General features: G+C 39.5%; 1 protein-coding gene across 1 annotated transcript in view; it reads right to left on the minus strand.

Moving 5' to 3' along the window:
- CHN2 (chimerin 2) overlaps positions 1 to 25,678 on the minus strand; it is a 163,027-nt gene that overhangs the window by 41,348 nt on the left and 96,001 nt on the right. Inside the window, exon 6 of the mRNA XM_051808336.1 lies at positions 25,069 to 25,357. Within this exon, the coding sequence (XP_051664296.1) occupies positions 25,069 to 25,357 (289 nt within the window). The remainder of the gene's footprint in view (positions 1 to 25,068; positions 25,358 to 25,678) is intronic.

Raw genomic sequence — 25,678 nt, forward strand, 5'->3', positions numbered from 1 at the left:
CAGTGGGTCTACTTTTTCAGCAATGAAGATAAAAATAAATATTGAGCAGCTGCCTACTTCACTATGCAACAGCCACAGGCTTTAATACATTTGATAGACCGTAAATCTGCATAGAAACCAAAGAATAGTGAGAGGATTTTATATTTATGAATCAATTATGCACATGTAATATAACACTAACTATTTGTTTTTAGTACGTCTGCATATGTATATATCTTTTCAAATCCTATGCACATACTATATATGTATAGAGAAAAATATCTATATCTAAATCAATAGAGAAAAATCTCTATATCTAAATTTAATTAGTTTTCCATATTTGAAAAATGTATTAAAGACAAAATAAAGACTTGGCAGGTCAACTGCAACCATGCACAGTAAATACCACCCTCACATACCCCCAGTCTGTCTCTAAACCAGACGTCATTGTGCTAAATTGTGTACAGGTAAAATATAATTATCAGGATGTTTCATCAGAAATATGCAAATATTTAGATTTTTGGTCTTCCAGTTTTGGATATTACAGTCCCACACAACTGTACTTTGTAGTAGTGGATATATGGGGGAAAAGGACAGCAGTTAGAAAGACTGACATGTTTTTTTCATATGGATTTAAGTTCATAGTCAAATCAAAAGAAAGCTGGATTTTTTTCTAGCAAAACATGTCACCTATTCTTCCTGCATACTTTTCAAACATTATTGCTTGAAAAAAGATTGTGCTAGGAATTATACTATTCAAATAGCTATCTCAAGCAGCTGTGTCAGCAAGAGTGTTTGGTAAATAAGAACCTAAGCTGTCTACCCAAGGAAGATAAATCACCTTTCCCTAAAATGAATCAGCAATTAGCGGAATTTATTAGAGCTAGTATTCCTGCTCAGCCATCAGGGAAGAGTAGTGCCCTATATAATTTAAAATGCCAGTGAGGATGTGAACTTTTTTTCTCTCATGTAGACTTTGCAGGAGACTTTCTTGTTTTAGCACCTTCAGGATGAACCAGCTTCCACACCATTTAGGAGCAAACCTGGAGCATCCAACAGAGGCTCTGCATGACTGGCTGTAGCCACCAGCCTTCTTGGTGGGGATGGGATGCTCAGAGCACCCAGCATCTCTGCAGGGTTCTCTGCGATTCACTTCTTCCCACTGGTTCTCCATCAGCACTGGGAATTTTGCTTCTTCCACTTCCTTCTAACATATACATTTGGCAGGCTCTAGAAACATCTATTTGGATGGGTTTCTGAGATGGCTGGATTTTGGAGAGTGAATGGCAAGAAAAAGTACCAAGTGAGACTGATCCATCAACATCTTTTTTTGGGGGATTTTATTGTTTGTTTGTTTGGTTGTTTTTTTCTCCCTGAAAATACCATTCCAGCTGCAGGTCATGCTTAGATTCTGCTGTGGATCACCTACTACATTTTTAGTTTTTGTAAAACAAGACCTGTCACAGCTGGGCATGAAAGATAAATTGTTACAAGTAACAGATAAATAAGTACAGCCTAGATAGATTCATTTTACCCCACTTTGGGCAAACCCCAATTGATTCCAAGTTTCCAGGAAAAGTAACTCGCTTCCTTATTTGTATGTAAAGTGCCAAGTACCCATCAATGCTTTTATAGAAAAGAGATATTAGTAAGAGAAGAAAATATTAATAGTAATCCTTGGGATATCTATGAGATGAGTAGATACTTGCTTCTGGATGATAGGAAGTGACAAACCGAGGGAGTAAGCATAGTCTAGGGACAAAGCCTCCAAAGCATTTTCTGAAAAAAACTGGGTTGGAAACAGTAGAAATAGCAGTCAGCTATAGCTGTGGCATAATGTGAAAATTGTGTGAAGGCAAAATGTGGAAATTCTTCTTGCATTTAAATTCCTTGAATCCAACTCAAAACATTTTCCTTTCTTTTTCTTACAATATTCTGACTAAAAAATTTTACATATAGCAACCACAAAGCTGGTAGACCACTGTCTTACCCTTAGTGGTAAGAAATGGTCTACACAGCCATATTGTGCTCTTAAAAAACATCAAACATTCCCTGTGTCATTTGTTTTATTTGTTTCTTCCCATGACTTTATGGAGCAAACTGGTGGCTATTTTTCCATCTCACTGACTTGCAATCAGCAAACAGCTGATTACTCTCTGTCACATATGTAAATCTTTGAAGTGCAAAGCAAAGAAAAGAACATCCCTATTTATCTCTAAAGTGAAATCCCAGCATCCGGCAGAATTTTAAAACTGATTTTTCTAGGGCAATTCTTCTTTCATCCTCCCAACACTAAATATTAAATAAGAGAGATCTGTCTTAATTCAAGCTGAGCTATGGCCCTTGAAGTCTTACGATGCTGTCTGTGTTTACATGAGCGCAGACTATTTTTTTCCAAGCTAGTTCACATCATGAGCATTCCTCTCAAACTCTTCTGAATCCTGAATGTTGACGACCCTTCTTTGCCTCCTGGCTCAATGGGGAATTGGGAAGCCATGGAGTCTGGATGCTGCACAACAGTTTTCATCAAAAGGCTGGTATTATTCCTGTTTCATTGACAAGAGGCTGACTCATTAAATTAATATTTTCTCATTTTTGGCACCTAATTGGAGTTGCAGCTTGCATTTTTTAAATAACATTTAATAGGGTATATTATTTTCTATATTTAGACAACAGATCCTATTAGTTTCACCTGCATTTACTCAATACTTCTGCAGAATCTAATTTGTGCACTCAGTAGCAGAAGTAGACTCATTAGCCTCTGAATATGTTTGAGCTACTTGCCAAAACAAAATGAGGGCTCTGGGCAGGAATGTAATCCAGCCCATTGTGCAACTTTCAACCAGTTTCATCAGTGCAGTAGACTTTTTTTCTTTTAATCGCATGCCTTTCACTTCCATAAATAGCAATGCAAAACTGCTCACCCGCAGTCACCCACTCACCCACAGCCGTGACTTAATAGTCACCAAGAAGTGGAAACAGTAGAAATAGCAGTCAGCTATAGCTGTGGCATTCAGAGGAAGGCAAAATGTGGAAATTCTTCTTGCATTTAAACTCCTTGAATGCAACCCAAGAACTGCAGCATGTTTAACTATATAACCACGCTGCTTTAGCTGAGCAAAGGTTCTCCAGTTCACTGAGCGAAGCAGGAACCTCACATGAAAGAAACGAGATTCTGTAACTAAAACCTCTACCATCATGTAAAGGTACAGCTGAGGTTGTACTGGTGACCCCCTCTTTGGCATTCCTTAACTTAATTTTGTGCCTTCAAAGCTCTTTTAATGTTGACTCTTTCATCTATTTTCTTTGGACTCCTGCAACAATGTGAACCTCTTTCCCTAGCTGAAAATATGAACTGGGGAACCCCAATGACCCCAATATAGTTAATTGCCCAGACTGGACCAAAGCTTAAAAAGATGACAGACATCTGTAGTATGAGCCAGTGCAGCTCAGCAAGGAGCAGGCAATAACTTTGTGAATGGGTGAATCACGTGAAGAGCATGAAGGCATTGATGAATTTTCACAATTTTTTTGCTGACAGTCGGGCAATGATGAGACTCTAGGACCCAGAATTTTTAAGCCCTGTAAGGGAGAGAGTTGTGGGGTACAAATACCACCATGTTGGGCATCAGCCTGAGCATGGCCTCTTCGACCTTGGGCTCCTTCAGGCTGTATCTGTTACAGTGAGCAATTTGTTGGAAGTGAGCCTCCTCCACAAGGAGTTGGCATTTTCCAACAGAAAAGCGCTGTGTAAAAAAATTCCCAATGAACTAAATTAGCTGGAATCTTCTATGTGCTGTCAAAATCTTGTACTTTCCCTCAACCTCATGTATGCAGTTTTCTGCAGTCAGAGAAGAAAAGCCAGCTTGACACATGATGTGGAAACCTCCTAGCCAAATGGCTGAGGCTGAGCAGAAGCATTTTTCAAATGGAGATCAGCACAACCAAGACAGTAACTCACTGGGAGAACAGTCTCATTAAAGAAGAGAAGGAAGCTCAATCTATCTTGAAATCAGAGCAGTAAGAAAAATGGAGAACAAGTTTTAGAAGTTGCCTAATTGGAGAATGAAAGCAAACCAAACTGGAGGCACTTGATGCATGCTTTGTGAGATATTTTTTTTCATATGGCTGAGTACATGGAACTCAGAGGGGAACTGGATGTTGCAAAGTGGTTCAAAACAGATTGTCTTGAATGTTACAGAGTCAACTCAGGTACAAAGAAAAGATCTACTCTGGAGTCCCTTCTTACTGTTTTTGTGAGGATGCAGTGTGTGCTCCTCAGCTAGGGACCTAACTCAATCACAGAAGGGTGATGACCCATCTATCCCGAGTCCCCATTTTGACTGAAGGAGGTAAAAATGAGAAGTTTCTCAGTGATCTCTCATAGAAGAAGAAAAGGAAAGAGATTGTCTCAATTTTATCCTCTGTTGGTAAAGACAAGGGCTCTTTGCCCCTTTGAAAACTGCTATTCCCACGTGCCAAAGGCAGGAGCAATTGTTCTTTTCTTTTCAGTCCACTTGAAAAGAGAGGAGGAGTCTGGGAGCCCTGTGTTACTCAACAGCACAAAGAACAGCTAGAATAAAGCCTCCCCCCCATATAAAAACACCAGAAACTTTTTGGAGAGGGAGTCAGCCACCTCACAATTTCAAATGAGCAGGTCTCAGACAGTTGGAGAGGTGCTCAGCTCACACACAGGCACATTTTCTCCCAGCAGCTATCAAGTAGTGAGAATTGCAGTCAACTACAGCTGTGGTATTCAGGGAAAGGTAAAATTTGGATTTTTTTTTTTTCTTTTTAAGCCACCTGAAGCCAGTCTGTGGGATATAATAAGTTGGCAAGTCACAAACATCCAAAAGCAGACTGTATGGCACTAGTGGAAACCAGTGGAGCCCCTGCAGCCACGTATTTTGCAGTATGTTTACAAAGATAGGGTAAAGAAAAAGGTAGAGGTGTATTTTATCACTACATTTACACTTTCAGGAAGGTAAAAAACATGCCTGGAAACAGTACCTAAGGAGCTTTAAAAAAATATTTTTAAAACTAAAAAGTAATATCAGCCTCAAATTAGCCAGGTTGCCTTAGAAGCGTGATTGAAGTGTATGTCAATCTTTTTTGCCACTTGCCCTGACTAACTTTTGAACCTGCTGACTGATTCTAGCTGAAATTGATGGAGCAAGAGTATAAGTACCATGAAATCTGGTAGCTGGACTGAGGTGAGATGCAGTCTGAGCTGCTGTGATCTCTCTCTCCTGACTAGCCTGGCAACAGTGTCTTCTGCCTCCTTCACAGGTAGTGAAAAGAAATAAGGGGAGAAGAGGGTAAAGGAGGAGAAATGGGGGTGAGGGATGGATGTGTGAAAGGCCTGGAGGGACGACTGGGCTGACTGAAGTGGGAGTAAGGTGTGCAGAAAGACAGAACACTAGTGAATAGGAAACTAGGCATCTCCGATTCCAGGGCTCACAGCAAAAAACCCTTTTTGTAACTGGCTCCAAGTGCTTTGTGTCAACAAAAAGTATCTGGAATTTCAGAGATTTATTCTTTAATATATTCATAGATTTTAGTGCTTAAAATTTCAAGGCATTGCATATCTTTGCTATGGGACTCCCTTTAACCCCTTTGCTGCTGGTCCTTCTTGCATCTTCTGTGCTGCGGCAGAAGGTGACCGTTTTCCTTTGCTGTGCCGGTGCTCCATAGGTGGAAACCAGGGTATCTGTGTTGGGGTTTCTGAAGCATAGAGTGGGAAAAAGCCAAAAGAAAGACTTTTTCTTGTCCTGGGAAGGCAAGAGGGGAAATAATGAGGAAAACTAAGGGTGGCATAGCGTGGTTTTTATGGTGATAGCTTAAATAAAAGAAATAAAAATGATTAAAGGAAAAACCACAAGATAAGGGGGGAGATATTTCAGTGCCTCAGACTGGAGACAAAATTGTTGGTTTCTCAAGTGACATTTTTCCAAGAAGATCTCTGTCTTTAAATTCTTACTGTGTAAAGGCGAAATCCCTACTGGGAGATGCTTTAGAGAGACCATTTTATATAGGAATTGAATTTGGAACCTTTGCTGCACTTTATCACAGTTGACTGGGGCAAAAGTTGTCTTCAATGTCATTTACTCCAAGATTACTCAGAGCAACACCTGAGAACTTTGCAGGCAGAATTCCGGCATAGAATCCCAATCTGAGACCTGAAATGTTGAGGCTCAACATGTTTGCTTGCTGCCAGTGAATGAAGAAGGCTGAGAAAAACACAAAGCAACCTGTGTTTTCAGTAATCCTGATTTTTTTGGCTCCCAAAGAAGAGGTGCATTTATTTTTTTTTCCATGGAGCAGCTCTGAATTGCCTTTTTTCCAGTCTGGATCGCTGCTGTCATCAGTTTTTTTTCCTCTTCCTTCCATGCTCCTCTTCCAAAAAAAGTTACACATAAAAGAGCATGCCTCCTCATATGCATGTGCTTTAGGGAAGGAGACCCAGTGATGTACTGGGTTAAAAAGATTTTCATATATGTTTCCTGAGCATTCTTTTCTCCAGATCTTCAGGAGTGTCCCCATTTCCACTTTGACTTTTGAAACAAGGCAGCAAGGGCTGAGCAATCTTGTAGAAACTGTCAGTTCTGATGTTGCTCTGATTAATCCTACAACGACCAACATGTTGTGATGCCCATAATTCCCTTAGTTAATAAGGGAAAAGCTGAGATTGCCACACACCTAAAGCAAAATATTAAAATACTCCCCAGTGAGGGTTTTCCACAACCAGCCTGGGTGACCTTGTTAAGGAAGTTAAAAAAGGGCAATGACAACAGCGCCGATGCTTTTTTCTCTATTCATGTGTATGAATACACACTAAAAAAAAAGTGTTGTTTTTCTAGAAAAAAGAGAGATGTTATGGACAGAGAATTCCTTAAAAGTTATTGTAAGAAGTAAAAAATATTTTATATCTTCCACAAAAATAATGCTTCCAATTCTGGAATGTCTGTTTTTGGCAGGCAGATCTTACACTAGCCTCTAGCTCATGGAAGCTGCTGGAGAACCTGCTCCAACAGTTTCTTAATCTGGAATTTCTTTTGCTTCCTGTAATTTTCACATTCACATATTAGTGATATTCGATATCCATATAATAGTTATGGTATACATTTGAGGCCAAAAATAATTAGTTTTATTTCTTAGTAATCTTGTTACTTTAAATGATGGTAAGCACAGCATTTATCAACATTCCCAGATATTTTAAAGGGCTGTTCCTGAAAATAAATACTGTACCTTAATATACATATTAGCTGTTATTATGTATTAGCTTTATTATATATTATGTATATATCTGTAAGATAAAGCCATTTTTTTCTGAATTTGGAAGGCTTCTTTCTACTTGTTGCTGTGCCTTCAATATCACTTAAGACTAAAGACAGATAAGAAGGCAATTTCTGTAAATCCTCCCATAATTCACGTTTGATCCTTGATAGCTTGTTTAGAGATGTGTCTACATTGTTTAAACAAAAAGAGAAGTCAACGGATACTAAAATCTATCAATAGACAGATATTTATTTATTTCATATTTTTGATGTTTACTTTTTCTCTTACTGCTTCTCTGGAAGTGATGTCACTTTTCAGAAGAAATTATTAATGCTCTGTTCCTTAGTAGCAGCAACAGGAAGTCACATTTCTGATCGTGTGCTTCTCTTTGCAACAGAATCTGGATAAACCTCAAGTCCCTTTTGTGCCAAAATTATCTGTCATTTCATCCCATGTAAGAGATTCAAGTTTCAGAAGTGGGACTGAGGCTGACCTCCTGCTCTTCATGGTGGTATCTAAACAGTAGGAAAGATTTGCAAATATCCAGTGGGAAGAGGTAAAAATAAGAGCTGGTGCAAACACCCTTTTCCTTCTCTGGGATTAGACTAGCCACAACACAGCTACAATTTTTATCAAGTTTGGTCATCCCATGGACAAGCAAAGGATGGAACAGTATGTCAGAACTTGGTGTTGCCTCTTCCCAAGGTCCAGACATCTGAATTTCTTCTTCTATCAGTGATGGCCAATTGCTGAAGCTTTCCCTTCACTGAAGGGTGGCAATGGAAGTAATTCAATGTCTCGTCTTATGGGACAAACTGATGGTGACTCTTTGTAGCAATTAGTATATGGGGCTTTCTAAAAACCCAGTGGTTTAATATTCCTGTTGTTCATCAGCTCAGGAGTGCAGACAGGCTGGTTGCAAATCACTGCCTCTCCTGTCCATCTTGCCCGGTGGAAGAGGCTGAAGCACAGCCTGAGGTGACTGCGCTATTGGAAGATGTTCAATTTTATTGCTGCTCTGAACAGAGCAGCAGAACTTCCCCTGAAGTGACAGTACAGCTCTTGCATTTTTAATAAGATTTAAAATAGAGAAAAAATTGATTACTGAGGCTGAACATATACAAACCACATGTTCAGATTCAACAATAGTTCCTTGTTTTGAAGTGTCTCCTTCAGAAGATGTGGAATCTAACCACATTCATGTTTGTAATTCTTTTCAGAGACTGTATTTCAAAACCACTCTCCTCAGCTTCTGGCTTGGACGGTGTCCTTTGCCAGAACAAGTTCCCTGGACTCCTTTATTACACCACCAGAAGTTCTCAAGCTTGATTTTGAGAGGAAAAAGTAAAGCCCTGTAAAAGCAAGTAATTAGACTGAATGGAAGGGCCCAAAGCTAAAGAAAGTAAAGCTCAAAGCACCATTGCCGGAGATACACCCATGAGGCCTTAGCAAAGTCATAGATGAGAAAGCTGCAAAATATTTAACTAGAAAAAGGACACTCTACTTAGTAAGTCCCTCCTAAGCACACACTGTGAAATCTTACTCAGAGCTGCAAAGCTGAGGTAGTGGGATCTTTTGAACCAAGGGATGAACTAAGAGCCAAAAGCTGCTACGTTCAAACCTGTGCTTTGCTTCTACCTCACTGTCCACAGTCAGTGTCTCACCACATCCCTGTGTTGCTATGTTTAAATGCAAATCACATGCTTATCTACTCACCTGAGTGAAGATTCCTTAAAGTCAGGGGAATTTGGAAATTCAGGCTTTGGCAACTAAATCTGATGAAATTTCTAGCACTATCTTTTCTGCATTTGTTTTACCCTTGCCTCTACAGATGTTTTAAAAATTCTGCAGTTTTTAGATCCAGAAGTCTCAACTATCAAGACCTCTATAAAAGCGTAATTAAGGAAGAATGTTTTGACTTTGACATTGTGCCACAGAAGAATGTCCAAGGAAAAAAGGCTGATGATTGAGAACACTAAACAATTTTTTTAAAGCTTTTTAATGCCATTTCTGCTATTGTTTCTGTCTCTCATGGCTCTGTACTTTTTTCCCAATAGCTGTCTTTTCTGTGTTTGCCACTGAGATCAACAAAGAGATGTTAATGAAAGGAAAATCTGCTAGAGGTTGTACTTTTTTTTTGGGATTTATCCCAAGCTTTGGCTGCAACACCTCACTGGCCCTGACTACTATGCAAAAATAGGCCTGATCTTGTCTTGTCACGGACACATGCTTTGGCACAACCTTGACCTTCAGTGACAGTTCCACTAGTGCGTCTCCTTAGCATCCTCTCACCACACCCACTCCTCTACAAACTGACTTCTGAGGGCAGTTAGGTATACAAAATACATTGTGCATCAATATCACTATTACAAATAAACCATCATGAGACCATATTTACAAAACAACCCTAATTACCACAGCCACTGACACATGACTCTTGAACAAGACAGATCTGCATTTCTGTCCTAAAGTCTCTGTTTGTGTATCTTTGCCTTCCTTTCTGGAAATCGAAGAAAGTGTCAACATGTAAAGCCATTTGTGCAATAGCAGAGGAGATAAGGACTCAGCGGAAGCCAGGAGAAGGGCTCTCTCCTACTGCTGAGATGCAAACATTAATCCATCTGGGTACAGCATTTAACTCTACAGTGGTGAAGGGTGGATAGTGAAGAACTTCCCACTATTTTGGCTATCAAATGCCAAACACATCAACACAACAGATTTTCAATACACCACGCAACAGGACCACTGACGAACCCACCAACTGGGCTGCATAAAAATGGTGAGGCAGACAACCAGCTCAATAACATGGATTCAAGTTCAACAGAATATGCACTGCTAATGGAAGGAAAAAGGCATCCTCTGATGCTCTGTGTGACAGTTGTTTTCATCAGGTTCAGTGAAAGTAAGCCAAAAAAAAAAAAAATAAAGGTATCCTGCTGAAAATAAGACAGTTCAATGCTCATTATTGTGTGTTTTGCCTGTACCTATGTGTGGGCTGAGAATCCTAAGTTTCTTGCTTTTTAGATATATCACAAACACATGCATAGGCGAAACATGAGCCATAGACCTGTCAGAAGGCAGACTAATGTAAGCACTTCGGCCTCCTGGCTGTCAGGTCTGATTCCAAATAACCTTTTGTTTTCTTGTTCCAGCTACTAAATTACAGATCAAGTGAAAAATGTAATTATACCCCAAAAGGCCATGGACAGCATCTTGAAATACACTGAATTGTGAACAAAACAACAATAATAAAAAGATAAACTAGTATTACCTGTGGTGCATAGCTAATCCAAAATGCTCCACAGTCCCACATGAGTTATTATAGAACTGTTTCCTATTTGCCAATTTCTCTCTTGCAGGGAGACAAGTAACCCTCTCCCACTTCCTCAGCTCTTTTTTAAGTCTTGTGAAAAATGCATCTTCCTTGTTGCAATAAATACTCAGTTTTACTGAATTCTACTGTATTTGGTTTTTTTCCCTTGAAGATAATGCAGAACTTGTGTTCTTTAAAGTAATATGAAAATGAGGAAATCAAGACTTATTTTCTATGCACAAATTTATCTTTTAAATTTTTATGGAAGGAAAAAATAACAAAAATCTACAGGAATATATTCTTTTTCTCAGTTAGTTCTGAGTATGTTATGATGGATTGGAAGTGCCATCAAATACTGAATTAACTTATTTTTTCATCTGTTTATCAGAATACTAAATATTCAAGGACATTTCCTAGATTCTTGCACACGTCTCTAAAAATACAACTATTCAAAATACTACATTATTCTTAGCAGCACCTGACAAAATAAAAGTAGGTAGTGGTGTTAGAGTGCAAACCTCCACAACTGTTAACCCAATTTATATACACTCAGAAAGGCTGCTGATGGTTGAAATTTTTAATCTCCTTTTTCTTATTAATGTCATGATTCTTATATTTATTCAAGTATTTGAACTCATGTAAAAGGAAAATAGACAGGCAATAAAATGGAAAAATATTAACATTTCAGTCACTGTCCCTTTATTTGCCATCTTCTACTTCAAATATAATCTGCAGAAGAATCAAGCTCACCATCTCCATCTGTTAGAACAAAGAGGGTTCTTCTGAGTTTGAGAAGATATGAATTTTTGTTACTCCGTAGATAGCTCAGGCACTAGCTAATATAGTAGTTAATTCCCAAGTCCAATCTTGAATATTACTGTAAGCGAGATGTTCTGCTTGTGTAGTAGAAACTCTAGATACTAAATTGAACTAAATGGACTGATTTATTCCCGGTACAAAATTCTACTTAAAAGACACTTCTAATGTGCAGTGCTTTAATCTCTCCATTACTGTCACCCAGTAAGATGCATGTGCCAAAATCTCCAGGTAACCTGGTCAGAGCATTAACCCACATGCTCTGTGAACTGCACTTGAGCTGATGGATTGAACAAGCTGCCTGGAATGGCTGTACGAGCTGCCTGTGCTGTAACTGCTTAGCAGGCTGGCTCACCACAGCCCCATGGGCACTGGACTCTGTGGGTGTATATCACAACATACTTGTCCACATTTCTAGTTCTGGGCAGCTCTAATGGGACAACAATGTGCCTCAACCCATGGCTATGCCGGCTTGCCCTCATTTCAACTGGGGCAGTATCACACCTCTGTTGGAGAGCATACACTGTGACCTGCAAAGGAAAAAAATGCTACATGTACCCTAGCTACTTTTTTCTTTTTTTTTTTCCTTTAAATTTGTTACATAAAATTTAGTGAGAAACAGAACAAAGGAAATTATAGAAGGTTTTGTATTTTCTCACAAAATTCACTGTCTATAGGTGGATGATACAGAGCTTGTGCACTGCTCGCGCGTGGAGAAGGAAACAAGCCACTGAACTGAGAGCTCATTAAAAAACCACACATGGAAAAATACCCTACAAAGTATCATGTTGAAGTTACATGAAATCCCGCATTGCATGCAGTGTCTCATAAAAAGCAAGTTATATCACATGATGACTTGACTTTATTCAGTTGGGATTCTGCCAGCCCACAAAGAAACCACAATCCAGACTTTTCCCTTAATTCCTAGTACTTTGAGGTCTACAAGAAACCAAATCATATGAACAATGTCCTTGAAAATACACTCTCTAGTCCAATCACAGTATACTGGCAGTATCCTTCATTTTCAGTCATTCTGGAAGTGCCTTAAGCTCTGTTTGTAAATTCACTTGGCCTCACATTCGGCAATGCATTATAGACCAGATGGATTTAGGAAAGTGCATTGGTTGCATTGATCAAATTAAAGGGAGGGAAAGAGGGAAATAAAGGGAAATTATTTTTCACCTACTTCCTAAAATATATCAATAAATAGAATTAATTTATTTGAAAGAGTTGCCCAGGTGTTTCTCTATGTACTTAGGTTGTAAACCACAGCTTTGTGAATGCAGCCCAGCAGCAGCCAGGGATCCAGCCACTGCATGTAGGACAGCTGTTCACTGCCCAAACTACATGCTGGTCTACTAGTATTTTTCTGAGACCTGCAAAAACAACAGCCATAAAAACCTTAGAGAACACTGGCATCAAAACTACTGAAAATGAAGTAGGCATCAATTCATTTTTGTGGTACAAACCTGACCAGACTCTCCCGATGCCAGAGCACAGATGTTTTGGACACAGTTTTGATGTCCTAAGGCAAGTTGTTAAAATCGTAGAATCACAGAATCATAGAATGGTTTGAGTTGGAGAGGACTTTAAAAATCATCTAATTCCAAGCCCCGTGTCACGGGCAGGGACACCTTTCACGACCAGGTTGCTCAGAGCTACATCCAACTCGGTCTTGAATACTTCAAGGGATGTGGCAGCCACTTCTCTTGGCAACCTCTATCAAGTATCTCAACACCCTCACAGTACAGAATTTCTTCCTAATATCTAATCAGTTTGAAGCCATTCCCCCTCGTCCTGTCACTACATGCCCTTATAGTCTCTCTCCATCTTTCTTGTAGGTTCTCTTCAGGTATTGGCAGGCTGCAATTAGGTCCAGCTTTTGCCCTACCACATTCCCTGGCATCACATAGTGTAATAGCTACAGACTTATTGCACATGAGGAGAGGATGGAAAAGTTTTACCTTTGAAGGGGACAGGCATGTCTGGGGTACAATTAGTGTTAGGCAAGACAAGGATGTATCCTCATAATCCTGTTCCCATGGCAAGGTCTATTTGCCACACTCCTCAGCACTGGCATGAGCATACCCCAGCTCAGACCTATATATTTAGCCCCCTTTTTACATGGTCAATTTTGTTTGTAAGAGCTCACACTAAATAGCTATAACCAGTTCTGTCAACTCAAGAGATCCATACATGAGTTATGGCAAAGCAGGCTGACAGATGGCAGGGTTCAACCCAGAATTCTGGCTGGTGGGGGATGTGGGTCAGCAACCTACAACTCCCTTCCAGGGAGAGCTGCAATAACCTGTGCAAGCAGCAATACAGATATCTCTTGTACTAAGGAAGTTTAACTACACAGTATCTGCAATTAGTCTAAAGTATCTATTTGTCTTCTTAAAATATCGATAACAAGAAATAAGAATTTTCAGACCAGGTATACTAAACTCAGGATTTTTTTGATAGAGGCTAAGTGCTCTGCGCTGGTGATGGCTGTGACATTGGCTTTTCTCAACAATGAACTTTGTGAAAAGGCATTTCTTCACACAACAAAAGAGAGCTGCTTTTATTCTTTCACTGATGGAGAAGCAACAACGTACATAAAACTGCAGCCCGGTTGATGAAGCAAGTATCACACAGACATGCAGAATAAAGGCATATTTTCTGCCAATGAGCATTTAGCCCTAACCACTGGATGCCATCACCTTAAAACACCAGCTCTGAAATCAAAAGCTGTGCTTTTCATTCACATAAGGATTAATATTAGGTTTTCTTCATTTGAATTTTTAAATGCATTATATGTGCATTATATATCCAGTCTTTCAGACAAGCAAAACAAGTAAATCATACTATGTCTTTGCATATTAACCCCTCTCACTATTTACACAAGTCCTTTCAGACTGGGTCCTTCTGTTGACTGTTGCTGTGTACATACCTATTCCCGATTGCACATTTCATAATCTGTGTTTTAAAACAAAAGTGACTTTCAGAAGCTAAAGACTAACTTTAAGGCTGAAGTAAGCAATGGTGTCTTCGTGTCACATTTTTTAAGAACAAGATGAATGCTTGTTGTTAAAAAAAGGCATCAGATGGTCATGTTCCCATGAAACCACTCATTGCACAAGCACAAATGGGTGTCAGCACCTAATTCAGTCCCTGGAAACTCTAACGTAAATATGCCACCTAGTGTTTAATTGGGACAATTTCATTCACAAATCATCTTGATTGATTCCTCCCAAGCTGTTCCCTGCAAGTCTAGATTGTATAGAGTCTAGCAGAGTTATATGGAGAAGCCTTCTTCAGATTTGTCCCATCCCTCCCCTCCCCAAAAAGCTCCATCTCAACTTCTTGTTGAGGGAATATTTTGTTCCTGATGGACTCTGACAAATGGCCAAGCTACACTCCCAGCCCATCTTTCTTTTTCGAGGAGTCCACAGCTCAGACTGCCATGAGAAATCCAGAAGGCACTGAAAATTGACCCTGGAGAGTCACTCCTGCTGTCAAGGTCCCAAACAAGCCTTATAGACTTCAGAAAAGTTGCCTTGTACCATCAGCCAAATGGCACCTGGCCTGGACTTTCCACCTCTCCCTGCCTACAGGTACTGAGCACAATTAACCCGAGAAGGTGAAGCACTATTTCTGGCTTACAGCTTGCCAAAAGGGGATGAGTTACTGCAGCAATAGGTACTGTTTTGATGGATGGATGAACCAGCAGAAAATCAGGGAAAGAGGCTTTCAAAGTGTAACATCTCCACAAGCAGTGGAGACAATTTCTCCTGAAGGTATGGCAATGTTCCCCTTTGTCACCTCCAGCCCCTGCTTAATAGTGGCACACCTGGCTTAAATGCAAATGACTCTCCCCAAAGAAAAGCTACTGCAGGTATGTGGCTTGGCTCCTTTCTATGTGCTTAAAACATGCCAAATTGTCTTCTTACAAATTCTAATTGAGATTCTCTTGATATTTCTGTCATATACATGTATTATGTTCCTAGGGATTAAATTCTTATACTGAGTGACATCATAGGCCAAACCATCCTGAGTTTTTGGTAATATCTTATTTGCACTTTTTCCAGATCAATAAAAATCTTAAATGAAACTCCTGTCCCTGCAGTACTTCATCAGCCACCTTTCCCCAGTTTATCACGTTGTTGTCTATCTCTATTCTTTGCTTGAAATTCCTCTACCTATTTTTGGTCCATGAAACCATGTTCATGAGCCAACCAATTTGAATTAATGTCAAGAGTGCGATTTCATGAGACATTGTACTACTTTGCTAAAAATCCAATTATTCTGCATCTGCTCCATTCTTTTCATTCCGTACTTTTGTAAATCTACCAAAAAGGCAATCAAGTCTAACTGGCAGTATTCATTCTTTATAAGCCATGCTGATGACTGTGAGCAGTCCCACTGTTCTCCAGGGCTGAGAATACATTACAAGAAAGAGCCCCCTGTTACGATTTGTACTTCTCACACCACGGAATCCTCTTCTCCAAATATGAGAAGTTATAAAAAACACTGGTTCCTGACCTTTGTAGTCAAAACTCAGCTGAGAACAGTCAACAGCACATGCTTCTCTATGGTCAGTACTAGCTGTCATTCTGCTGAGGCTGTTGCCTTCTCCTGCCTGGCATCACTGTTGAGTTCTACTACCTGAGACCGTGCCCGACTGACAGCTGCTGACCCAGCCTGAAGGTGACCAGGGAGATACCTACACCTGGATTCCCAGTATCCCAGCTGCAGGGTGTGAGTGCAGGCTCCTAACCTGGCTCACTGTGGTGAGAGCCCAGACAAAAAGAGGGCATTTGCTGGGGCTCTGCACCTGAGTTCAGTCAAGTACCCACATGCCTCAGGGGTGAAACCTACTGCACCTGGAGTATGGAAGAAGACACTCTGTGAATATGACATACACATTTTATGGTCAGAAAGGATAATATCTAGAGCATGATGGGAGAAGTGCTGGTCAGCTCATAGGGACATAGAAAACCAGGCTTTCCTTGGCAGGTCTGCAGAGGATATAGAAGAGGAAGAACTTAGTGTATCGTGGGTAGCATTAAGCCTTTTGTGGAAGTCTTGGACATTAGGGTTGTGGCTGCCATTAATTCCTGTCTAGTGCAGTGGCAATTCTGAATTGAAGGTGGAATGTACCCTTCTCACATTGGGAGGAATCAAATAATTGCTCCTTAGCTTTATTAGTAAGATGTCTTGATCTAGTCAAGATGAATCAGAGCCTAAATAATGTATTTTCACACCTAAAAAAACCAGAGAGAAAAGGACTAGAAGACACTGTAGGCAGTTTTTCTCCTGTCTGCCTCAGGTACACATGCTATCCATGCCATTTCTTCCAGATGTTTTCTAACATGTTTCTATGCCTTACAATGAGGGTGATTTTGTTACCCCCTCCCAGGCACTCTTTCCCAGTGTTTCACTGTTGGTTTTTTTGCCCTCCCTTAATAGCTAACCTGCAATGTCCATGTCACTGTATTTCAGTTCTATCATCTCTTGTCATGTCCATCAGGAACACAGAGGACAGATTATTTTTTCCTTATGATTAGCCAAGAAAATGTATAACCTAAACATGCACGTGACTAAAAATTTTCTAATCAAAATATAAAGAAAAAATACTAGTCACTATTTAAATACTTTCCTTTTGACACTAATTCAAAGTCCACCACCACCAAAAATTAATACCTCTCTTATACTTAAGAAGTGGAACACTTGTCTTCCAAGATCAAAACATGGCAGTTCAAAGGTGCTTGTAAAATTTTAGTGCCTATTCCTACACAGTGTCTCAAGATTCATGCAAGATAATCAAATATAGATTTTTACTTAAAAAATGTCTTTTCATTTTCCAGTGGCTAGACAAATGAAATGTTTATGCTGAAGGCTCCACCCCAATCCCTATGGAAGTTTGTTTATACGAATTTAATGCCATCAAACTGTGTAAAGAATATAAAAGCTAAGATAAAATACCCTCATGTAAGCTTTTATTTTTAATACATTGAAGCAAGCATGGGTTTTATGCAACAAACATTTAGATTTGGTAGAATTATTAGCATGCTCATAACAGGAAAATACCCAGGAGAAAAAGATTAATTTATGTATTCAGCAGAGCCTAGCTGCAGATATAGTACTGTACTTGAAGAGCCAAGTGGCATTTGCCTTAAGACTATTATAAGCGCTTCTGGTGTATCGAATAATTTTTTAGTACTAAACTGACATTCTCATTCGAGAAAATTTCAATCTACAGTTGTGGTATTCAGACATGAAGATTTCACATCACTTCCACTCAGCTACCTTTCAAAAACTCTGGATTGGGAAGCACTTTGGTGGTAACAAACTTCATATTTACCTTCGCTCCATATGGTTAGCGATGCCCTGAATTGCTCCAAGACTCAGTGAAATCCTTGGGGGTCTTCCCCTTAATTCAGTAGTATTTGGATCAGATTATACCCACTGCATCATGTCATTTGTGTAAATCAGTATTGTCTCCAACTTACAAGCTCTCTTCAGGCATAATCATATCACTTATATGCTTAAGGCAAAAATAAATTCTAAGCTGACAGTAATAACATAACATAAACCAGGAACCTGGAGAGATGTTAACAGTTCAGGGAAGCAAAGTAAGCAAATACTTTTCAATGGAACCTCTCTTTCTCTTGATTCCCTCGATTTCCACTACTGTTAAAATTAATCCAAATTATTCCTTTCAAAAATCCTTGCTTAATGAGGCAAAATATTAGGTAATAGGAGTGCCGCAGTCAACTACAAAGCAGTGTCCCTTATACTGTGCACAAACATAGACAGCTAGAGGGAAGGAATTGAAAGATGCTTTCCATGATTGTACTAAGGTAGCTTTCTTATTTTTATGTCTTATATATTGCCCATTTTATATTTATGATGCTTTAAACAAACAAAAAGCTGTAAAAACACACAGCTGGAAAACACAACAGAATGCCAATATTGAATGGCAAAATAAAACTATCAGCTGACTATATTTTCAGTGTGATGATATTTGTCATTTGAAATACAAAACTGTTTACTAAAATACATATGCTAGTAGATCTACTGTATTAATATAAACTCCTTCTCGCTGTGGTATAATACCAAAGAATATTCTGGATGGAATCACTGCTGAATTGCTAACAGTTATTTAAAGAAGACAGTCAGGTATGTAGTTAAGTACTCATGTCAGGACATGCTACAATTAAGTATGTACATGTAAGTAACCTGTGTGTAGAATATTACTTTTGCAGGACAAGCCTGAGTGACTGATGAGAGGAATTCACTACTCCCAAAGTCATTTTGATGTATTAGTTTGTTGCTTCTAGCAGCAAAAATGCCACATACCTTTTATCCCTGCATGTATTACTTAACTCTGCAGATAAAGGCCACCTCTGTGTACAGGCTTTATGTTGCTTTTATCAGTGTGATGTCTGAGCATCTTCTAGGCAAAATCAGTACAGCCAGGGAGAAATCCCTTGTGAATTCTGTGGCTGTGTACACAGGAGTGAGATTATAGCCTCTAATAAAAGACGATGGTCAGTTGTTAATGACCATGTAGAACTGAGCATTTTAATTTGTTCTGACCAAGCATGCTGCAAAAAGCAGGGAGTTGAAGGCAATGTAAAACACACCACGTCAAATTATCAGTGTGTTTCTAGCCCAGAGTCTGCAGGAACAGATGTTTCTGCTCATTATCTTCTTAACCCCAAGATCTGCTGCTGGGACAGCGCAGTACCCTGCAGCCCTCCTGTGGAAGGAAATGCTCAGCATCTGGATAGACATCCCAGCAGAGAATTAAACACTATCTAGCAACCTGTAATAGGACCATTAGAAGTTTAGAGGAGCTGCAGAATTGGAAGAATAATGAATAAATGGAAGATTGAAAAGATTTATTTATTATTGGCTAACAGCAGTTAGAAAATTCAATGAAGATACAAAATTGGAGTGGCAAGTATGAGGGTAAAAACCCTTCAGAAAGGAACGTGGTGTGAATAACAATGTAGAAGTGCAAATACTTACAAAAATTGAATGAAACCAGAGGTTGTCTTAAAATTGACTGTCTCTTGTAGAGTTTTGATGTAAGAAAAACTGCAGTGCCCCTAAAATATAGTTTCCAAACCAGATTACATCTCCAATTAAGGGATGTTAGAAAATATTTTTTCCTGGAAGTCCTGCATTTTCTTCTGTGGGAAACTGTGTGTGAGCAGCATAACTAATGAGGACAGTAATATCACCTACAACTGCTAGCAAAGTTATTCTTCCTTTTCTGTCACCTTTGCCTTAACAGGAATAGCTTTCTTATCTGTCTATTACTAGTGTTGGATTTTCTGCCAAGGAAATCTACAGCCTCCCAGACTCCATAATATGCTTATCATTTCAGCTCTTTAGTTCTAGCTGCAGTATTAGCTATGGGCTCTGTCATTTGCACTTCAAGGTCCAGTTATGAGTTACAGCAAAACAGATACAGAGAGGTTACCATGTCAAACAGCAACAGTTTTCTGCATTGTCCTTCTGTGAAGTGTAGACTCCACATACAGCTTGCTCTTGGTTTAGTTCAAACTGCTACTCTGTTCTGTACAGACCATCATCATTAAATGTCTCGTGCTGCTTCTGGCATATACTTCCATCCAGAGAGCAGAACAAACACTCCAGTCCAGGCTTCAAGCAAACTCATATTTCATGTACAACCGGTATGTTTGAACTGAGCCAGTATTTTTGAGCTGGTATGTTTGAGCCAGATCTGACTAGGAGAGAAGTTGATGGGAGCTTTGCCAGGATCCATGTAAGCAGAGACCTGGCACTGAAAAAGCCTTCCTTAATCTTTACTGCATTTACCAACAGTTTGTCCCCTGTCAGATAGGTTAAGATCATTCTTTTTGCAAACACATTAAGCTCAAATGCTGCCAAAGGTTTTCTTTAACTCCAGCTTACTGTTTTCATCAGACCAGCTTAGCAAAGAAACAAGGTGTGGGGCACAGCCTTTGCCTGACACAGGGCATCCAGGTCCCACCCAAGGCAAGGGATGGCTGCAGTAGTGCACAGGGCAGGTCACAGGAGTGGGATCAAAAGTGCAAGAGCAGGGAACCACGACGACTTCTCATCAGCAACTGCCACAGATTTTACCTGATCAGAGCATTCATGAAACTCCAGCTTGCATTTACTTCCAACATTTCAATTCTTTGAATATATTTTCCCAAATTACACTTGCTGAGGTAGGATTACATTAGAATGGAAGATTTTTTTTCCCCTTGTCTGGGACACAAAGACCGCTGACGCTGTTAAGAGCAGCATTTGCAGGAAAATGTAACAGCGATAAATGTTTCAGAACTACATATTTTACTGACAGTCTACTGCAATTTTTTCTCGCCTAAATGTGAAGATTAATTGCTTACAGCAAGTTACAATTCTTCTACATTCACCATTAACTTAAACTACTGGCAATTAATTACAGTATGTACCAGTACCAGGTACTTATCTGCTCTACATCTTCTATTATGTGTTTATTTGACGCAAGTACAGCATTCCATAAGCAGAACAAACATAAAGCAGGTGATCACAACTTGCCCAAGTTTAAATCATAACCCTAAACAGACAACATGTGATCTTCAAATGTTCTTTGCAAAAAAACCCAATTTCTCTATCCAAAATCCTTGTTGAAGCTGGATCCCATTAAAATGACAAGTGCCTACACCAGTAAGAAAGTATTTGCAGCACCCTGTTCTCCCACAGCACTTCATTCCTTAAAATCATCATGGCTCCTTTCAGATTAAACATCTGTTAAACTATTCAGACCAAAATTTGGAATCTGTGTCTAAAAATCAAGCAGCTTCCTAAAGTCAGACAGAAATAACTTCTGGATGAAACACCCGCATTAAATACTTTAAAGTATAAATGTTTTCTTAGGCCTATTGCAAAAAGTGTTGGATAAGAAGACATGAACAACAACAGCTTAATCCAGCCCAATTATCACATCTCCCTTCTGGAATGGGCATGACTCCACTAATTACAACCTCAAAGAAATTATCATTATGGGAACAGACAGGTACCCCAGGCAGTACCAAGACATTTGATCTGAATGCTGGCTCCTCCTGCCAGCCTGTGCCTTGGTGGCTCCTCTCCACCGACCTACCCCATGGGGAGCGGTGGCACTGGAGTGACTGAGACATCGAATAATCTCCACTGTCAACATGGGAGGTGACAGAATGAACAGACTCCCTGGATGGCATTAACAAACCCACTAAGGAGATGAATGCCTTCAGCTGCACTTTCACACTCTGGAATTTGTTTCAGTATGAAACAAAATCTCACTTGTAAAGAGCCTAATCGGTAAGAGGAGTACTGATGCTTAACCTTAAAGCATTGAATTCTCATCTTATTCCTGAGATATAATGAAAGTTTCTGTCCTGCATGTATGGCTTTCTCCCACCAGTTCTGAAACATTCAAAATACTCTAGGTAGCACTTTCAAATAAACCAGCTCAGTAATTGAAAAACAACATTTTACCTGTTAAACTGGCCAGAGAAAAAAAAAAATCAATGATTTTTCACACATGCAGCAAAGAATTTGCTTTGCAGAAAAACGTCATGCTGAATATTCATTCACTTACTTCTAGGGGTCTGAAATTTATTGCAGTAATTGAAGTGAGTGAAGGTTGTGATTTGAGGGCAAACCATGGCCTTTGCCTAAAATGCTGTACAACACATGGCAGCCTCAAGCAAAACATCTGATACAGCTCTCACTGAACTATTACTTCCTCATAATATTGTTGTATTTGAGGACTTCTAAAGTTTATATAAAAACAAACATTACATTCCCTTTATCCTCCTTAGTCCCTATATGTTAGTACTAACAAATGCTCAAAAATTCACTGGTTTATTCCAAAGCCCAGTCCATACTTTATCTGAGTCTACTGAAAGGAACAAATGGGAAGATGACCCCTGAGTCTTTGTCTGCTATCAAACATATCGTGAGCTTCCCCCAGGAACACATGAATCAAGAGCAGCTACAGTAGGCTTCACCATACAGACTTCTGTGAGCTTTTCTTCAGTTGGTAATAATTTAGTTGATATGATCTTTTTTTCACATGAGATGCTAGAAAAGAACTGGTACCAATAGAGAAGCCCACTGGGAGTCCTGACCATCAACATAGGCTTCAGCTGCTACACCAGGTCTTCAGCTTGTCAGCAGATTCCCTTGCCTATTTAGCCCACTCCTCTTATAGCTGTGATTGCTCCTACTTCTCCTGGCAAGGAAAATATGTTAGAAACAGCTGCTATTCCTCCTTCTGCTCTCCCCCTCAGTGGGAAGAAGGCAGAAAGGGTTGCCAACAATATAGTGGCTTAACTGAAGCCAGCTATTTTTACATGACAGCACAGCCATACAGCCCAGCCTTGCAGGCTGCTACTGCCTGCACATACAGAAATCTATATGAGCACCAGTCCTTGTAGGGTAAGGACCTGGGGTACTGCCTTTCATATCATGAACCACCTCAGAGGTAAATAATACTCTAAACATTTAAATTTCATTCAGCTACAATGCAAAAGAAGACCTAATACAATCACTAATGAGGTCCAGAGATGTGTTTTCACTATTGACAGTGTGTTACAAGTCCAAACATTTTCAAGCACAGGTATCTGGAACTAAGAATGCAGCACTCCACTCACTTTAAGCCAAGATGATAATTTTTTTGAGCTGTTATGAGAGTAGAGTCTTACTTTCTCCTCTGTGCTGCATTTCCACTCATGTGAGGTGGATCAGGTAGCAGATCTGGCTGAAAATTCATGTGTTTTTTCTTCTAGCTGGGTCAGTTTTAATCTGGAGCCATTTTTTGATATCACCTATTGTGTAGCTGCATAAAACAGTAGGTCAGCAAAGAGGCGCTGATGAAGGAGAGAGGGCACAGGTCCCTTCAGCAACAGTTTGCCTTCTGTTGGCCTAAAAGAGTTTTTACAGTACCAATGTACCACAGTACTTAAGAATGACATCCAACCCCGAGCACAAAAGAAAAGACAATCTGTTGTGAAATATACAGTACTAGAGCAAACCCCTCTGAGGCCTTTGAGAATTACAAAAGACCATTGCTCCTCAACTGCAAGAACTGCAAGTAAAATGAAACAATTTCGAAACTATTTTTCCTTGCACAAAAGAAATTCTCCTGATTTCCTAGAGAATGCAGCATGATCTTCGATTGTCAGGATTGCTTTATTACACTACAGTAATGTAATAATATTTACAATCATCCCAGTGATGGTCCAGTTCCAGAACGACCTCTGGACCATTCTGTTACTCAAAAACACCAACACAAAAAAAGTTTGTCACACTGCACTACATCTATTTCTTATTGTGCCTTAAATAAAGCAAAAATTCCCTTTCTTATGTCTGTTACAGAATTAAATATCAATTAGTGTCCAATCACAGGAATCAACTGAAGGAGCATTGGATGTTTTAATGGCATCTACTCCTCTTAGATACTAAAATACCATTCAATTGAACCAAAAGCTATTGTCATCAGTAGATAAATTTTGAAATAAAACGTGAATGGAGAAGTTGCTGTACCACTCTCCAAAGGCCTTCCCTGTGTCAGTACACCTTTCCTAAAAAATGTCATTGTTAATGGAATTAATTTGTTACAGAGGATGTTTACATGTCATTCAAGTAATTATTATTACTGAGAAATCCAAACCAGTGCATAATCAGCCAATGTAGATATGTGAACCCAACAGATAATTCTGCCAGAAATGTCCAAGAGAGATGAGGATACATACAGAGAAGCTGATCTCTTTTCATGTTCTTCATGACTGCATGACAGCAAATTCACTCCCTGCTTCCCAAACTGCCTCTAGTTCCCAACTAGCTAGCCACCGTACTGAACACTAAAATCAACAGTCATGCTGCAGAAGTGCACTTAACAAATGTCAGTAAGTCAATTCAGCACAAGGACCAGACTCAAAAAAAAGTTTTCTTTGACAGTTCTTACTGCCTTACCACCCGGGAAATGAAAACATCCACGTCACTGCTTACAAGGCTGCTTCTCATATGTAAAATAATTCCTAATTTTACATCTTCAGATGGTTCCTAATTGCACAGAATTCTCAATTTATCATCCTATAAATAAGTCCTAGTCCATACAATGCTATGGGATACAGGTGCATGACAGAAGGAGATCAAGGAAAGCCCACTTCAAATGAGAAGAGCAAGAAGAAATGGAAGCAAACAGATAACATCCCAATTTAAGATCCATGAGAAGAAAGGGAAGAAAACACACAGTATTCCAATTTGAGACCCATCCACCAAAGGCTTGGCAGAGAAGAGGAGCTTTGGACCATGTACAGAAAGATAACAAACTTGAGCTGTGGTGAAGGGTCAGTGGGAACCAGATTCACAATCCTACTGCGGAAAATGCTTGAGCATACATGGATAAATATAACTTGTGATCAATTTTAGATGCAGTTCTTAAGTTAAATGGTATATACCATTATATTTTCATGGTGAAAACATTTGCATTTGGTACTTATTGGAAAGTTTTCACCATAAGCTCCAGTCAAATATGAGTTTGGAGCCAATATCATATTAACAGGATGTAAACTTTTCAGTGAGATAGCAATACTTATCAAAGTATTCCTCTCAGATTTGATAGAAAGACTGGTATTAATTCCCCAAATTTTAAACTGAATACTTACCTTTTCAACTGGAGTATTTTCTTCACTCGTTACACTTGCTTTTCTTGAGGATTCATTTTTTGTTCTGCTCAGCCTCCGAGACACTTTTTCTCTAAGCAAAGTGGCATATCCAATGTGCTCATATATGGGGTTTGTTGTCATTTTGGAAATATACTCAGAAGCCTTTGTTTCTATATACAATGTTATCAAGCCATCTGTAACCAGATCGTGGATTGATTCGAACCTTTTTTCCCCAACAAAGTGCTTCCCATCATAGAACAACCTGTAGTTTAGGGTCTGATTACCAAATCTGCAAACACCAAAAAAAAAGTGGAGGGAGAGAAGAAAGAGAGAGAGAATTCAGACTGGCAAAACACTCAGGAGATGATTTCACTGACAAACCTATATGTCTGGATTACATATGGAACATGCACACAGCTGCAACTGGATCTCTGTGGAGAGACCAACCCAAGTTTGAACCCAAACTTGACTGCAGCACATGGACTGGACCACAGAGCTGAGGCCAAGTCTCCACAACAAGCTACGTGACCCAGATGTACGTGATTAAATCTAACTCCTATGGGAACTAGCACAGCAATTGGAAAGGCATGTTTGCACTGACAAGGCCCTA

The sequence above is a fragment of the Manacus candei genome, unplaced genomic scaffold, assembly GCF_025592945.1.
Source record: "Manacus candei isolate 608988 ecotype Guabito, Panama unplaced genomic scaffold, ASM2559294v1 h1tg000072l, whole genome shotgun sequence".
Classification (NCBI taxonomy): Eukaryota; Metazoa; Chordata; class Aves; order Passeriformes; family Pipridae; genus Manacus; species Manacus candei.